Source organism: Solea solea, chromosome 20 (assembly GCF_958295425.1).
Source record: "Solea solea chromosome 20, fSolSol10.1, whole genome shotgun sequence".
Taxonomy (NCBI): Eukaryota; Metazoa; Chordata; class Actinopteri; order Pleuronectiformes; family Soleidae; genus Solea; species Solea solea.
The window spans coordinates 19,765,464-19,783,872 of record NC_081153.1 but is presented as its reverse complement, the minus strand read 5'-3'; the positions used below and the strand labels follow the sequence as shown (position 1 = coordinate 19,783,872).

Sequence of the window (18,409 nt, the reverse complement as noted above, 5' to 3'; positions counted from 1 at the left end):
GGCGGAGCAGTTAGGGCTGAAAACAGTTACAGAGACAGGAAATGGTTTGAATAGACTCGGGCTTCCTCTTTCTCTGCTCCCACAGCAGGCCGAAAGGATTATTCCAGATTACCAAGCCTGTTTGTGATCGGCTCTAAGAGCTTTTAGCCTTCACTTTATTTTGCTCTGTCTGTCATTGATGAAGGATCTTCTTTTCTTTTTTTTCAGTATCCCATAAATAAAGGTGACCAGGTCATGTTAGCGTGTTAAACAGGTGTTGCAAGTGTGACAGTGTATGCACTTCCTCCTCCTGTAGCTGCAGCAGCAGCAGCAGCAGCAGCAGCTCGAGGCTTGAGGTCTATTTATCACGTGTTTTATCATAAGGGGCAAAAAAAAGCAAACATTAGGCCGTTTAATGTAAACAGCTTCAGTGTTTACAATGAAAAAGCTTCATGTTTATGAATGTTTTGCCTCAAAGTGTGTTAGAAAAGTGTTGTTTTCTGTTGAACATCACAATTATTTGGTAAATGATGACATTTTATCACAATAATAATCAATATCATCTTATTTGGAACTACACCAATGGTTCCCAAAGACCAGGAGATTTGTTTTGGGGGTCCCCAAACAGTTTAGTTTGAATTAATTCACAAAACCTCTCTTGGAAATGATTTGTTCACAATTCAAAATGACAGATATGGCTGTAAATGAGTATATTATACATATACCAGTATACATTTTTAAAATGATGGATACATATTAGTGATATTATGAAAAACAGCCTCCTCTCCTCTTGTCCCTGACATTCACATTTGTAGCTTTCACATTTCAGCAGCCACTGCGACAGTCTCAGTAACATTTTGCCTTTTCATCTAGCGCCATCATGAGGTGGTTTTGGATCGCTGCTAAACCAGTCACAATCCTGTCAGTATTCATTTTATGGGATTCGTTGACAATAAAAAAAAAGAATATAGTAATAGTAATATCATTAAATGTTAATTATAAGTTGGATAATAACACTGTAGCAGCTTGTGTTCATTGAAAACTGTGCATATTCACATTTATAGAAGCTGTTTACATGTCAGACTGAAGTTTAAACAGTAGATATCAGTGTTAGAACCCTGTTTATGTGTTGGGACTCAGATCAGGCTGAATATCATATGAAAAATGAAACCTAAGTGCAATTTTCAGCAAATGGAAAAGAATCTTTGCTTCCACAGACTGTGATTATGTGTATTAGACACAGTTGGTTCTTCTTCCCCCAAACGTTAAATCACACGAGAGAACATTCAAGTGGTTTTGTGGTCCAACATATATAACGTATTTTACATGACTGAAGTTTTTTGATTTTTACTGTAGGACTTGACATGATGTCAGGGACCATTGTTACATCCATTTTTTTTATGACTATTTTCTATCTTCATGTATGGAACCAGTTTTTCTTTCCACTTTCATTTCATGCCGCTCTGCATTTCCCTCCAATTATTTTTTATTTTGTTGTCTTCCAAGCAGTTTTTCATCTCGTCTAAAGCAGTTGCACTTGAATGTCACACGCGGCGTGAGACATGAAACCGACCAACAGTGGAAACAGTCCAACTAATAGCACAACATTAATGTATTTTATACTGAAAAGCTCTTAGAGAGACACGTTTGTTATTGTCCCAATAAAAATCATCTGTTGATAACAAACTTGTGACGTTGTGTCTTTTTATTTCATCAGTTTCAAAGCAACAATTCATACATGGTCAACATCAGTGACTTAAACATGATCCTAATACATTTACCATAGTGCACATGATACTGTAAAAGTAGCATTTATTATTATTATTATTATTATTTATTATCAATAATAAGATACTGATTTATAGACATAAGCTTAATGCCATCTATGTTTTTAAGTGTGTCATTTTGTCTGTTTCTATAGTTTTTGTGTTTGTTTCACTGCTGATATTTTGTTTTATTGTTTTATTTTCAAATTGTGAACATGTTGTTTGCAACCAAGGCATCAAACATGTGAAGGGTCACCTGATAGCTGCAGAAAATTTACTTTTTTCAGGTTTAGTAGTGAAATATAGTAGCAATAATTGTGCAGAAGTCACAAAATAGAGCGTTTTTATTTTGTTTTTGTTCATAAAAACGAGCCCAAGTGAATTTGAACTGTGACGTTTTACCAAATTTCACAAATTCAATCCAGTTTTAAACATTTTTTGTTTCGTTTTGCTCACGTGTTTATAGAGTTGGTGAAAATTAATGGTTTTTTTTCATCAGATTGCCTAGGTTGTGCTGAAAAAAAGGATATAAGATACTCTATCTGTACTATATTGTACATTCTTATTTAATTCAATTCAATTTCAAAAAACTTTTGAAATGTTTAAACATAGTAATGGAAAAAAACAGCCGAAATGCTCTGTTCTAAGCGTTAAACATCATATCCAGATTATCTCTCCGGCACACGTATACATCTGTCATGGAGTGTGGCCCCAGCAGTTTCAGCTCAGCAGCTTCAGCTCAGCAGCAGAGCGAGTGCAGGCAGCACACAGAGAGACGCTCCTCTCCAGCTGAGGGCAGCAACAGTCACAGCGCTGTTGCACAGGTCCGTGTCACAGCAGACGTTGGTGTAGTTGAAGTTGAGACCCGCGGTGGATTTCTGTCCACTCAGGCCGCACTGGGCGGGGACGGCACAGCTCTTCTCGTACATAGTCATCTCCAGAGCGCCTGGAAGAGCAGAGAGACTAAAGAGTCTGAATGGGGTACAAAACATGTCATTTTGTCACTTACAAAACAAACATAAAATCAGATGATATTCAAAGTAAAGTATTCTGGAGCTTCAAATATATATTAATTATATACAGACATGGTTCTCAAACTGTTGTACATGTACCACCAGTGGTGTGTGAGCTTCCTCTGGTGGCCGTTCTACTGAAAATACAAGGAATTTTGAATGGTGTGCGTAGAAAATGACTCAAATAACAAAAGTCAACTCTAGTTGCATCTTAATCTAATGTCAATGTCTAGTTGTTAAAAACTCCTCTGTGACCTTTGTGACCTCTGAAGTGCATGTTTTAGAGGAAAAAGAGGTGAGAACCAGAAACAATCTGACACTGGGATAATACCTCATATACTGTAACCTTGATCTACTTGCAAATAGTAACACTTTCTCTTATCTCCTTATCTCACACTGATGAGGTGAGCATTTCACCCACAGAGTTATTTTTAGAGATAATTTGATGTCCTCACAGACATTATTGAGCCAACAACCAGCCTGATGTGACACAATGATGAATCACTTCTTTGTTTCTTGTCAACTCAAATGTATTCTCCTGCAGTCATTGCAGTTGTTAGTATATTTTAGAAAAATGTAACATTATTTAATACAGTTTCTGCTATACTAACATATTTGGTCTTGAATGACAAAGTAATTTATATGTTATATGTTAGCTAAGTTTTCATGTAATAAAATATCACATTATTATTTGGCTGAGGAAGGTCATGTAAGAATTATCAATGAAAGCTAAGTACAAATATTGAATGTCACATTTTCTTTGGAATGAATGTTTTTTTTTACAAATTCCACTTTTAATTCCATCATCTTGCTGCTGCAGCTGCTTCTTCTCGTTGTTTGTTCAATAGCAACTTATAAGCTACTTATAAAATGTTAAACTTAAAGAAGCAACTGCAAATTCAGCATTAAAGTGAATGTATAATTCATTTTTTAGAAACATAATGCATATCTTTGGTGACTTCTTAGATTTTTAAGTATTAAATATAAGACGGATGATATAATATGAAAATGTGCTGTGAAACCTTAAGGGTCAGTCATTCTCCATATCTTTTTGGTTTGAATAAGACAAAGTAGTAATAGTATAACAAGGTAATAGTAGTTATCTTGTTTAATGTTGTGGTTCATTGCTGAGTGTATAATCACCTTTGGAAACATAAGCTAGTGATGGACACTGTAGTGGTCATTGTTGCTTATATTTTAACTTTTACGAGTAAGAATCTACTACAAAAAGTAACAAAAAAGGAATAGTGTCCATTCAGGAGTTTGGATCTGGATATAAAATCACACTTGTATTAATGGTAAATTAATACAAGTATTCTAGTTTAAATTCATGGAGCTACATTAGAATAAAAAACCATGACCATCATGCCCTCGTTTCCAAGAAAATTAGTAACCTCATCCTCTACAGACACACAAAATTACAAACACACACACAAACTTGCTTATGTCTCTTAGTGAGGACACATCATAGACATAATATTCTATAATATCCCTTAACCTGACCCTAACCTAATTCTAACCCTCTAACCCAGACTTCCAGGTGCACATACAGTATCTTTGTGGGGACCCAACATTGACATAGAGCTTTCCCGGCTCTGTAATCTAAACTGAGTGACTCACAACAACTTAATCCACTATAGTAGTCTTGTAGTCTTGACCTTCAAACAGCAGTATAAACCTATGGGATCTGGATCCCCACTATGTTGCCAGACCCCACAAATAAGGTGTGTTTGTTGCCCACTTTTGGGAACCCCACAAACACATAAGATATATACATACACGAATGTTTGAATCTGACCTTGTTTTGCTGTCGCGGTACTGGACAGGCAGCGCTGCCCGGCCGGACACTCCTGAGGAAACTTGATGCAGTCCACAGGAGAGACGGTCGGGAACAAACAGGTGTAACATTGCAAACAGGCTGATGGAAAAGAAAGAAAGAAAAGTATTATCAGTAAAGACTGTTTTTCAGATATTCTACATTCTATATTGTAGAAAAGTCTCCTAAATCTTAGCAGATAAACCATTAAAATTAGCTTTTTATTTTAATTATACCATTTAAATTAAAGGATTGTCTCATAATAACACAGTATACAACTGAATATAGCTGTAAAACAGAATTGTAAAATGATGCTTGAAGAAAAGTATAAACTTGAACTACCGTTACCAGAATACACATAGTACAATTACTTTAAATGACTTTTTGAATCATTTCCCTGCCTGGACATACCTGCTAGTGGAAGAAAACACAGGAATATGACGATGGGAAGCCGCAGAGGAGACATGGTTCTTCTTCTGGTGATGCTGGAAAAAAGAATCTCCTCCCGGAACGTTACAATCGTTTCATTGAACTAACCACCGTGACCGATTTCTCCTCCACTCATTCCGAAAATTCAATTTCTTCTTCTTTGATGTACAAACGCAGACTCTAAACTCTCGTTATGACTTCTCCTTCTGTTTCTCTTACTCTTAACTTCTTATTGGTGCGGTTGATATGAAAAGTGTCACTCCCTTCTGTTATCAGCACTGACTTTGTCTTTTTCTGTCCCTCTGGACACTTTCTCTTCTGTCATATAAATCTAATCTGAACTCCTGTGTTACTCAGGCCTCAGGCATCTCCTCCCTGACTTTCATTAGGTGAAGTTATTACCGTCAGCAGACATTTCTGTTCATACTTCAAGCTCAGCATCCTTCGACGTCAACAGTAGCTCAAACAGATGCACACACAGTTAATAGCAAACCGAGCTCACACATACCTTTTATTAGATAAGGGATGGACCCTTTGATAGCTTTGATGGCTTTGATAGATAGAGGGATAGGTAGATATATACTGGAAAATCTAGCATTGTGCCAGGTTTGGTGTAAAAAGGTTTTTTGAGCGTTATTTTACCGTTAAATCACAACCTGGACTATTTCTATGTGTTGTTGATCCGAGAGAGGTTTGGATATAATGTGGATGGAAATGTAACCTGTGCAATTACAGTGAAACCCAGTGAAACCTGCCTACAGCTAATAACTTTGTGTGGCTTTGGAATGAAGTTCACGTTTGTCACTACACACTGCACTCTTCCACCATTTCATAAAATAAACAATTTATTGAGTGACAATGTGTGAATTAGAAGGGATGTTTATAGCATTTGCATCTTTTCGCTCTTGACACATGGTGCATTAAAAGTCAGGACATTGAATAAAACAAAAATATAGACATTATCGAATGAAAAAGGATGATAAAACCTAATATAAATGTATAAGCAGTGTTTTCTATAAGTTTCTAATAGTCACACAATTCTGTCAGGGTTAGATCAAAGTGAACCGTTAAACATAAACACTTCACCAAAAGAATATAAAGTTTTGTGCTCATTTTCAGGGATAAATATGTCATGTGCTCATCACACGGCCGCTCTGAGACACATGTTTTATTCCCAAAACAACAGAGGAAGTTGGGATTGAAAAAAATAAAGTCACTTCCTTCAGAGAAAATGAAAGCCATACGCTGCTCTTCACTGAGTTCCTGTAAATTATAACTATTGTCATAAGTAAAGGATCTTCAATAGGAAAATAACTAATATTCCAGCGCTGCAAGAGAATGTGAAATACACAAACACAGCAGCATCACGAGGATTTTCCGTTTATTCTTCACTGCATTGCTTGTAGAAATAAAAAAAAATGCATTATATTATTTTTTTATAAAAATTAAGACTTTATGTGTTTGAGTACATGTGTGAGACAGCAGAGAAACAAGAGAGACAGACAGAGAGAGAGAGAGAGAGAGAGACAGTTTAACTGAATTATCCTTTTGGGTGTAATCGGAGACATGAGGCCAGTATACAGGACAGTCTGCTGACTGCAGTCTTGTGATGGAGCGAGTCAAGCGCAGTCAGACTGAATAAGCTCTTTACCAGCATTACACTGTGGAAACAAGAAAACCTGCCTCCTGACAACAAACACAAACGTGCATTAAATGTTAGATTTGTACCAACTTCCTCAATTAATTTATCTTTATCTAGATAATGAAACCTGGAACTTAAATGAGTTTACTTTGGTCAGAAGATTCCTATTTTTAATCCATATGTATAACTTTGTGTGAGCAAAGACAACTTTTCATCAGTTTTGTTTTTAAATAGAGAAAAAGAGGAGTGTAGATGTAGAATGATTTACAGGGTTAATATGTATTTAATAATGAGCTGATTTCTTAGAAACTTCATATTATAACAATGTTAGTATATAAGTGCTCTAAAACCTTTATCCAAAGGTTTATTTGACATTTTTTATATCCAAATAACATTGAGTGCATTGATTTCACTAAGAATATACAAGTGCACAACATACCTAAAATACAGATAGAACTATAAGTGTTGTTTAATAAATGTTCAAATAAGATATAAAATCGTATGATTTGTTAAGATTAAACCGCCACATTTCATCCGATGGAGGAATAAAAAGAAATAACTACAAAGAGGAGAGTGTTTAAATGCAGCATGGTTAAACCAGGGATGGTGTAATTAATGGGGGATGTGTTTTTGTGCTGACTGACAGCTCTCTGTGGACAGATGGTGTTCTTTAATCCTGTCTGTGCTCCGTCCTCCACATTTCCCCCACTCTGACACAAACTTCACCTTTCTCTCTTCAGCACTGAAGTGCGTTCTTTTCTTTTCCTTGTGTCTGTGTTGCCACTACTGATAAAAATAAATAAATAAATGAATAAAAGATAAATGCTGCCGTGTCTCAGTGTGGTCAGCAGGAGGAAATGTTGTCCTCGCACAAACTCAAGCACACATTTATAAACACATCCAGCCATCTGTCACATGTTTATGCATGTTTACCTCACTGCCGTCGTCCAGCAAAGTGACCGTAAACACAATTCACAACACTGCTGTGACATTAGATTAAATTAGATTAGATTGGATTTTATTGATGCCACACTGGGGAAACTCACTTGTTACAACAGCCGACAGTATAACACACTACGATATAAAATAAGTAATATAAAATATACAAAATGCAAAAAACCTTTAAAGCGTTTTGTGTTCAGTGTCAAACGGAAACATAGAACAGAGGTTTTCCTTTGATGTCTGAAAGAGACGACCGCTTTATCCAACCAAATCTGCAGTGTTTGACCCACATTTTAGGAAAATCCAGATTATTTTTTTCCCTCACGTCACACACACACACACACATAGACAAAAGCAGATGTCTGAGTAGTACAGACTACAGGCCTTAATCTGTTGCAATGACTAGGACGGATTTGAGCAGGAGGAAGAAAGAAAAGTCTTCAAATGTCCAGGTGAACTGAATCAGCTGCAGGTAAATGTGGCTATTTTGTTTACGCTGCTGTAGGTGAGAAGAATTTTGACTTGTGTGGAGAGAAGTTTGTGTTTGAAAGGCAGATACAAGCAGAGAGGAGGCGCTGGATAATATGAAATTCAGGATTATACAAAATGACATACATCAGTTAACTTGTTCTATTTTATGCTAATGGCCATTGTGTGACATTTACGAGGATTTAATTGCAGAAATGACCCAAATAAATGTTTGTATATAAGTGTAAAAGCTAAGTTAAGATAAAAAAAAAAAATACTGTATTAATATAGCTTTTTGTTTAAAGTCTGGTTTAGTTAATTGTTAATTGATACAACAGTGACTGTGGAAAGAACTCAAATCAAGGTTGATTGAATCCGGACAGGACGAGTGGGGGATGGAGGGAGAGTCGTGTCAAACTGCCAATAAATACATGAAGGAGACCGGAAGTAGAATCGTTCGACTTTTGACAATAAGAGATGAGACATTTTGTACATTTTAGAGTTTATCATTGGTAAGTAATACATGCTTTTGACATGTATCTAATAAAACTATATATTATATAGTATCGCTGAGTTTGAATCTCCGTTGTGGAGCATTTGAATTTGAAATGCTCCACTACAAAGTGTCACCTTCAAATAGCTTCTTTCCGACTAAATTTTAAATGTATTATTTTTGACAAAATCTACAGTACAGTAAACGCTGAATTCCATAGGAAATAACGTAAGTTAAGAAAAGTAAGTTGTCCGTCTTATTTTGAAAATAGTAACAGGAACTGATTAAATCCACAACCGCCATCTTGACAGACACGTAATCGAAGGAGGCAGGGAGTAACGGGAGCTGGAGTCAGTGTGAAAATTAAATTAAACGCAGGAAAACGCGGCCGAGCGGAAAAATACGACGTCTTAAAAAGGTCAGTGTTCAACCAACTTCTGTGTTTCTTCGTTTGTGTGACTTTGTGAGAGTGTTCGCGATAGTTTCCCCGCCGTTTTTAAGACAAGAACATCATCAGGAGAAGTGTTTGGAGAAGAAGAGGCGTTGAACTGCTGCTGGGCGGTGGACTGGACGCTGCTGCTGCTGCTGCTGATAGTTTACCACTCAACATGTTTGTGTTCACGTTAGTAACTGCAGCTGCACTTCACTTACAAACTGAAAAAACTTCCAGAAACTAAGGTACTTCACATTTACTGTCATAGATGAGAAAACGGGCTTGTAGTCAGGAGCTGAGGATATAAAAACAACAGACATTCTCACATAGAAACTACAAAAGAAGCATTTTAACCTAATAAAAGCAATACCATAGGAGTGAGTGTGAGAGTGAATGGTTGTTTGTCTCTATCTGTGTGTGGCCCTGCGATGGACTGGCGAACTGTCCAGGGTGTACCCCGCCTATCGCCCGATGTAGCTGAGATTGGCACAGCACCCCCCGCGACCCTCTGGCAGAGGATGAAGCGGTAGATGATGACTGACTGACTGACTGACATATTAAACCAAACCTTAAAATGCCAAGAATGGAGACTTTACTGAGCAAATAAGTGAAGTTATTACACATTATACTAAATAAATATTCAAAAAGCAAGAGTTTTAAGTGCACTTTAAGCACTGTTATGTACTAAATCATGTTACTGGGCACTAGAAATGCACTTTAATGCAAAAACAACAACAGCTAAAAGGCTAAAATCCAAGCATATTTAAGCAGAGTTAGTGACTAAATACTTGGTGCTGAAAATATACTATAATTCTAAAACAAATGCCTGAAAAGCTGCAGACCAAGTGCAGTTTAAGTAGGGTCATTGCACTAAATGCTATTATAAGTGTAAAACATTATAAAGAGTCTGAATCCACATGTAATTTAAGCAGAGTTATTGCACTGAAATATATTAAAGTGGACATTAAGTCCAGCAGCAGCCGATGGATTTTCAAAGCCAACAATATCTACAAAAACAAACATTTGACTTAAACACTCAAGTAAAACTCTGTCAACTGCTTCAGCATGAAAAACGAAAACTGGCTAAATCAAAGCCCAACATTCACGGCATAGTTTTCTGTGAAGCACATTTGGAGAACATCCTGTGTTCAGCCTCACAGTGGTTCACTGCTCAGGGTGATAAAAGCCCCGATTGTCCCAAATCTGACCCCCAACCCACAAGTGGAAAACACTTTGCAGCATATTGCAGGGCCATTGAACAACAATAATACGGTTTCTTTATCATCTGTTATGGCACAGTGATCCTTTTGTCTAATTTAATCTCTTTGTGGACACATTTGCTCACTCTTCATCAAAAACCTCCAAAGCAGTGGAGTAGATGTTGATATAGGGGTGTGTGATATTGATGAAAATCAATATCCTGATATTTTTGGGGATTCTGCCAGTAATAATTGCAGATATTTTGCAATCCTCAAAAATGTGTACATAAAAGCATGGAAGGCCTGTTGTACCAGCTTGCTCTTGTTAATAGTATATTAGATGTTAATGATAATATTGACAAAAAAAACACTTGTTCAAGAAAAACACGTCTTATTTATTAACTTAAACTGACTTAGAAAATATTTTTGCACAAGCAGCAAAAACTATCATTAGAGCATTTTAAACTGACACTTCCCCCTAATGTAATGAGCACCTCCGATACCAATATCTGAGGAACTCAAAATGTTTAAAATTGTATTTAATTTGTGAAATTTGGAAATACGTCACAGTTCAAAGTTCACTTGGCTCGTTTTCATGAACAAGAAGAAAAGGAAAACGCTCTATTTTGTGACTTCTGCACAACTTTTGCTATTTTATGGATGTCCATATAAGGAGTTGTGTATTATTCCCATGGCAAATTACCATGGGTGCACCTAGGGGTGTGCGATATTGATGAAAATCCATTTTTTTCCATATTTTTGGGGGATTTTGCCAATAACGATAATTTTGCAATCCTCAAAAATGTGTTAGTAAAAGCATGGAAGGCCTGTTGTACCAGCTTGCTCTTGTTAATAGTATATAATATACTCTATATAATATAATATAATATAATATAAACATATTCATATATATACACATCTAATAATAATATAATATATTCTTATGAGATGTTAATGATTATATTGACAAAAAACAACTTGTTCAAGAAAAACAAGTCTTATTTATTAACTTAAACTTATTTATAAAATATTATTGCACAACTAGCAACAAAAACTATCATGAGAGCATTTTAAACTAATGTAAACAATACTCATCATAGTTGAACTACACGTTTAACTGCTGAGTGTGTTTTCTTGTCGGTACCTTCGCTGGCCGCTCGTGGTCGACCGCTGACTGCCGAAGCTTTTCATATTCTTCATATTCTTCATATTCCTCCACGTAGTTTTGCAGATTGGCGTCTTTTGAGTGACATCAGTGTTTTCGAAGTCAAACCACCTCCATGCGAGTGAGGATGAGCCACGTTCAGCTATTTAAATCGAACGACGTCGATAAGAGACGCGTGTTTGTTCACTTACGTTTAACTTCAGCCGTACACGCAGCTACGTTAGCGCGGCGTGTGTTGTCAGTGCGCATGCGCCGCAGTCTGTCCCAGCCGGCTTGATCGCGCAGTGAAGGTGTGGCCTCTCAAAAAAGACGTGTTTTGATTGGTTCTTGCAAAAATGATATCGACATACTCGATATTGCGATTTTATCTTAAAACAACAATTAAGATACTATCACTCACCCCTAAGTTGATATAAGGGCGGCAACAAACAATGATTTTCATTATTGATTCATCTGTTGCTCATTGTCTCAATGAATTGATTTAGTTTTGGTGAATCAGAGGAAAATGTAATTTGCTTGTCACTTACCAAGCTAATGTAAATCTCCAAAAATAGCCCTGACATTTCTAAATATGTAAGCACCAGATCTCAGAATGAATCCCTTTTGTCTTTGTTTCCTGTGTCCATCTCCCCCTCTGTGTCTAAAGCTTAGATCTGCGTCCACGTCTGGACTGGACTCTGGTCGAGTGCAGAAAGGGCAGAAGGATCTCAAAGACGGGGATGAAGCTGATCTCCACTACCCCTCTGGACCTCCTGATTTAGCTCAAACAATTGCAACTCCTCTGGAAAGCTAACTATAAACCAGATATATTGGCAGAACATTAATACTAATCTCCTCTGAGAAAACCATGGCCAACGTGTGTCCTTACGGCCGCTTCACCCACGCCGTGGTGAGGGGCATCCCGGAGACCTTTGGGAAGTCCGTGGGAGACGGTCACGAGAACGGGCAGGTCTCAGTGGAGCTGGCCAAAGCTCAGCGTCAGTACGGTTGTCTGACCGGAGCCCTGAGGCAGAAGGTGGGCCTGCAGCTCATCGAGATCCCCCCCGACCCCGAGCTGCCGGAGAGCTGGAGGATAGAGGACGTGGCGGTGATCCAGGGAGACACGGCGCTCATCACCAGGCCCTTCAAACAGCAGAGACGCAGCGAGGTAACATTTAAAAAAAAACGCCTTTAGTGACCCAGTTCTTCACCACTAATCCTCTGATTATGCACTTTATCTGTTAGTCTGTATAATCCCTATTATTTCAACTCATATCACAGACATATTTGAATTTTTATAAAAGTTATGTGTGTTATGTTCAGTTTCCTTTCTGGAATGTGAACATTTGAATAAATTCACTTTGTTATTTTCATGTCCTCTTTTGCCCGTTGTCCTTGTTGTCAGAGGTTTTGTTAGGACTCCATTTAAGAGCTCTGTAGGGCTGCAACTAAGGATTATTTTCACAATTAATCTGTAGATTATTTTCTCAATTAATTGTTTCGTCCATAAAATGTTGGTCCTTCATTCCCAGACCTCAAAGTGATGATGTTCTCAAAAAACAATTATTAAACATGCTCGTTTAGTGCATGTTTGCACAACAGTTCAAACTTTTACTTGTTTAATTCAAGGAATTAAAGGAATATGGAATTGCAAATTAATACTAGACACTGATTTTTACACTGGTTTAGTATAAATAATACAACTATAATTAATGCAATTGAATAATTCAAGGATTGGTGGGAGGGGGCCCCAAATCATAATCAACCCAAAGCCCCATTTTTCAAGATCCTGTAGGTTAAAGAGTTTGCTTCATACCTTGTTTAGGTCAGAGTTTAAGTCTGACTCTCCCTCCATCTCTCAGGCAGAGGCAGTGAGGAGAGTGATGTCAGAGCTGAACGTGACTGTGAAGGAGATGGGAACAGAGGAGGGAGACCGTGGAGGCGCCACACTGGAGGGCAGCGACGTTCTCTTCACGGGGAGGGAGTTCTTCGTCGGCATCTCCTCCCACACCAACCGCAGAGGAGCCGAGGTGCTGGCAGACACTTTCATTGTGAGAGACGCCGGTGAATCAAGTCTGCGTGCGGATGAATGAATGAATGAATGAGTGATTGAATTACACTTGGATCAAACAAATGCTCGACAACAGTCATGATCAATACAACGTGATATTGCGAAGCCAGCGCAACAAAATCGGCCACAGAGCCAAGAACTCTGCTGCCAAAGAGAGCAGGTGGCCATTTGCTGCAATGCATTTAGGGAATTATATTGTGTAAACAGTGATGAATGACTTTCTTCCAACGGTCAAATAACGGAAAACCACACAGTGGAGCCCGCTGGCTCCACATGACCCACTCATTATTATTGATCCCCTCACGTCTCGTAAGTGCTTACATTTTTAACACACTCACTCTTCGTCCACACACGTGTGTGTGTGTGTGTGTCTTTGATGAGTGTGTTGTGTCATGCATCATTGTAAGTGGACGGTATCCTGGTCAGACAGAGGAGGAAGCCGAGCAGATCGGGTTTCAAGAGTTGCTTCTTGAGCTTTTCACAGACTCAACATGATTCTCATTCATAATAAGTGCTTTTTTTATTCTTATTATTATTATTATTGTTGATCGATGTTTTTGCAGTCTGTGTTTTTGTTGCCGAGGATTAAACGTCACGTAAGCTTTTAAAGTGGCCAGACATTGTGCTAAGTCACAGTGGTAGCAAATTAATGTAATAACAATGCTGACCTCATTCTCCAGGCTCAGGTGTTGAGCATGAATTTGATTTCCTCTGTTAATTTGACAGGGACAGATTGAGTATACAGAGTAGTGCTGTGGTCTGCAAGTCCAGGACTGATAATGACTCACACTCTGGAGCTGAAATCTTGTTGGGTTAGTTTTTGTGTATTCATATTGCAGCTGGAAACTGTTACCATCTAGTGGACGGAATTGTCTTTATGCTAATGCACAAACACGTTCATGCGATACAGTGATTGGGGCGTCAGTAAGAACCAGGCAGTAACCAATGAGAGCGAGGTAACTGGGAAACAGATGTTGCTGTAACTTGTACAAGCCAAGTCTTGTCAGCTATGACTTCATCCACAGTTATTTAAAAAAAAAATTATTTTTTTTTTTGCATTTCTCAGCAGCTATTAACTGACAACTGAAGTTTTGTAAGAAGTTTTTGTGAGATCCCAAATCATGGCGAACGGTGGAAGGCGCTGCGTATTGACTGGATCGTCCAGTCTGTGCTAGAGTTGTTCCGATTCCGATACCGGTATCGGAAATGCCTCCGATACTGCCGAAAATGTGGGTATCGGTATCGGCGAGTACTGGAGTCCATGCACCGATCCGATACCACGTTATTTAATAGAGCTCCGTTAGCTCTGACGCAGTTCTTCTTCACCGCTCTTGAAACAGTTGCGCTGTGCTGTTTTAGAGGCGTGAAGAAGAACGGATCACCCGACACCTGTAGACAAGGAGCTAACGTTAGCTCATCATGTCGGCGGTTTGGCAGTATTTACCAGTTATCTCCGTTAGCGTTGTTAGCTGCGCTAGCTCCGTTAGCGCGTCTAACGTCAAACTGGAGCGGCCCGTTTATTAAACGAAAAGAGCAGCGCTACAACTAACCAGCGTACCTGTGTCCTGCGTATGTATGCCTCTGTTTTTAAAGTTTAACGTTACTTCAGAGACTCATTTTAACAATCTGGAGTCGAGTAAAAATGATGTCACGCGCGTCCTTTCCCGGTCAGTCGCCATGGAAACATGAAGCTCTGCCAGTGCTGCGGTGTTTGGACCAGAGTGAAAACAAACGTACAAGCTGAAAAACTAAATAACATATCACTGGTAAAAATAAATGATGTCCATTTGCTGTATTCGTTCATGTTTTACAGAGGGTTTAACCTGAGCCAAACCTTACCACCAATGATTTATTTATATATGTATATATATATATATATATATATATATATATATATGTTTATTTCGGTCATGTCAGTTAGATCACTCATCATCACACATCATCTTAGTGTAGTTTAAACAATACACATAACCAAAAGGGAAAGCCGGAGAAGCAAAAGCTTATCTAGTCCCGTCCCCATTACCCACAGAATACATATTTTCATCATACAATACATCATTTTTATTTTTCTTATGACATTTTGACAAAAACATGTTTCAGCATCAGGTAGCACTCAGAGATGCAGTCTAGCTCTAGACAGTCAATCAGACTCCATGTATGTCAGCTGTTGTTTGGTAACATTTGCTTCCACTGCCGTATCCACACGGTGTCTACAGATTTCTGTCTCTGACCTTTGTCATACTTTCCTCCTGGGTCATTCTGTATCGATTAATGGTCATCTCTACATACTTCTTTTTAAATACACTCCGTTTTGCTGATTTTTTCATCTCCTCATCCAGATTATTCCACTGTCTGACACCCGTGACTGATACGGTAAAGGATTTGGTGATGATAATCATATCACAGTCATGCAGGCGTAGTATGATATATATTTTTTTATAACACACTGGTATCGGTATCGGTACTCGGTATCGGCCGATACCCACAGCACAAGTATCGGAATCGGTATCGGGAGGGAAAAAATGGTATCGGAACATCTCTAGTCTGTGCTTTCTCAGGATTAAAACATTGAAAAATGGTTACAAAGTTTGTTTTGTCTGTGGATTTTTAAAAAGTGTGAGGCAGACATTTTTTAATGAATAAACCAAGACAATTATTAGTTAATAAATGCCTTCTTGACTTGTGCTAATTTCCACTTATAGAGATGAGTCTGCTGTGGGGAAAAAGCTTATTTCATGACGACTGAAAATCCATATGAGGGAACTTTAGTGTGTGACTTAAACCTCTTAACTTCTTCTAACTGTTCAGGACTTTGCCGTGTCCACCGTCCCCGTCTGTGGTGGAGCTCGACTGAAAAACATCTGCTCCATGGGAGGTCCTGACACCATCATCATCAGCAACACTGAAGGGGCCAAGAAGACTCTCCGGGTATGTATGCATACTAGTGGTTGTATTTTTTAATTTTTCATTTAGTTTGTGCACGTTTGTGATATTTAACTCACTAAAACCTTTTATCAAATTGATTGAGTTTTATGAATCATGCATTATCTGTATTTATATTCACTGTAAAAATAAAATAAACAAAACTGTCTAATAGTAAAACAAACACAAAAACACAATAATGAGGCACATGGTGAACAGGAACTGTACTAATTATTATGAGTTGGTGTCCTGTATAATGATAGGTGTGGTCTGCTTTGTAGTAACACATGTTTGTCCTCAGATGATGGAACAGCTGACCGATCACCACTATGAAATCCTGACTGTCCCAGAGGAGGCGGCCGCAAACTGCGTCTACATCAAAGGTCCATCCAAACACGACTTCCTGCTCCACCGGCCTGCAGAGGAGAGTCCTGAGAGCGTTTCTGTGAGTTGTCTCTAACGCAGCCTCCGCTTTGTCACATTTCACCCTGTTCCACATGATTGTGGTTTAAATCTGATGCTAAATGAACCCAATCATATAGAAAACACACACATGAGCTCATGTATTATATCAATGTCACTGCTGTCAATGTGACAGACTGAGAACAAGCTTTAATTTTGCACTGGGAATTCTTATTTTTACTGAAAACCTGACATGGATTATTGTCTCCTGTCTTTCTGGATTTGAAAAGTGCTTGAATTTTGGATTTAGTGTTTGAAAATTGCAACAGTATTTCTGTGACAACAAATACATTTTATTAGATGGAGAAATGAAAATAACTTGTAAAAAGAAAACTGCAAGCAAACCTCACTTGTTTTGTATGTTTTACTTAAAGAAATGTGAAATATAAATCTTCTGTTTTCCTATAATTTTCTTTATCCTTATTAAATTATTATGTGTATATGATCAGTAAAATAATGCAACACTGGAAAGGTTTATGATTACAGTAGCACTGTGATTGAAAATATGCTCTTTCTGTTGTCACCATATTATTAGTTTCAGATTTCACAGCAAGTACAAAAATCACGAGTTATAATTTTTTGTTGAGCAACAGAGGAAGTGTAATGAGCAAGTAAAACAGTTTTTCTTTCCCTTTTTCTTCTTTTATTAGACTCTGAAAGAACTTATTCCTTGAATTGTCTCCAGTACAGTCTGTGCCAGTGCTGTGGAGTTTGTAACTGGTTTCTTCTGTGCAGGTTTTCCAGAAGCTGCAGGACTACACCCTCCTGCCGACAGCCTGCAGCGAGGCGTCCAAACTGGGAGCATCCCTGTCCTCGCTCTGCCTGCTCGTCAACAGAAAGCACACGTACTTCTGAAAACATCTCGTTGACTCTGTGTCAGTTGCGGGCTGAAGGAAACTCTGACACTTTCCACTCATTAAAATTCTTTGTCTATTTATTGTTAAAGGAAACACTGACATGCAGTATTTGAATGAGGGAGAATGATCCATCTGTTAAGACTTTCATTGTAGTTAAGGAGCTTTTAGGCTCCCCCTGCTGGACAAACAGTGTAGCACATTTAACTCTGAACCACTCAACTCAGCTGTTCTTTCTTATGGTTGAACTCCCATTTGACACTGATGGACTTGTAAAGAAAAGCTCTTTTTATACCTTTCATTACTTTACAAGGAATGAACCTGAATGTTTTGAGCTTGTTAATCCTGTGGTACTTAAATCTTCAACCTGTAGATTCATACAATTTATCACTTTAATGTAACAGGTTGGTAAATCACTTAATTATCCATGTTTTGTTCACGATGTAGCTGCTAAATACAGAAATGCAGATGCAATTGATTAAAAGCTTTTTCTATGTATGAAGTTGTAGCAAGTGTAGAGATGGCAATAAAATTCCACTGACAGCTTGTAGCATTAGTCCTGTTCCTGTGTAATTCATATTCACTTGTATGTTTAAATATTAAACAAGAAATTCTGTTAATTTAGATATTTGTTAACTGAAGTGCAGATTCTACATTTGATTTGCAGCTGCACTTGTAGTGCAAGTTAGTGTGCTTCATGTCCATTACTGCAGTTGGTACATATATTTACATTACATGATGCTCCTGGACTGTTATGTTTTCTGTACCCAAACTTT

The 18,409-nt window shown here is 38.0% G+C and overlaps 2 protein-coding genes across 4 annotated transcripts; one reads left to right on the top strand and one right to left on the bottom strand.

Moving 5' to 3' along the window:
• Positions 1-1,809: 1,809 nt before the first annotated feature.
• On the bottom strand, positions 1,810-5,494 carry lypc (ly6 domain containing, pigment cell). Its single transcript, XM_058618629.1, has 3 exons — positions 4,986-5,494; positions 4,557-4,676; positions 1,810-2,691 (listed from the first exon to the last, which is right to left on the bottom strand). Exons 1-3 carry the CDS (start codon positions 5,038-5,040, stop codon positions 2,480-2,482), a joined length of 387 nt encoding a protein of 128 aa, XP_058474612.1. The 5' UTR covers positions 5,041-5,494; the 3' UTR covers positions 1,810-2,479.
• Positions 5,495-8,842: 3,348 nt separating this feature from the next.
• On the top strand, positions 8,843-18,183 carry ddah2 (dimethylarginine dimethylaminohydrolase 2). 3 transcript variants are annotated; one of them, XM_058618625.1, is made up of 6 exons: positions 8,843-8,966; positions 11,992-12,492; positions 13,187-13,354; positions 16,204-16,323; positions 16,619-16,762; positions 17,515-18,183. In XM_058618625.1, exons 2-6 carry the CDS (start codon positions 12,193-12,195, stop codon positions 17,632-17,634), a joined length of 852 nt encoding a protein of 283 aa, XP_058474608.1. In that variant the 5' UTR covers positions 8,843-8,966; positions 11,992-12,192; the 3' UTR covers positions 17,635-18,183. The 3 variants fall into 3 exon arrangements, with proteins under 3 accessions (XP_058474608.1, XP_058474606.1, XP_058474607.1); XM_058618623.1 differs by having other exon boundaries at positions 13,187-13,375; XM_058618624.1 differs by having other exon boundaries at positions 8,860-8,966; positions 11,997-12,492; positions 13,187-13,375.
• The last annotated feature ends 226 nt before the right edge of the window (positions 18,184-18,409 follow it).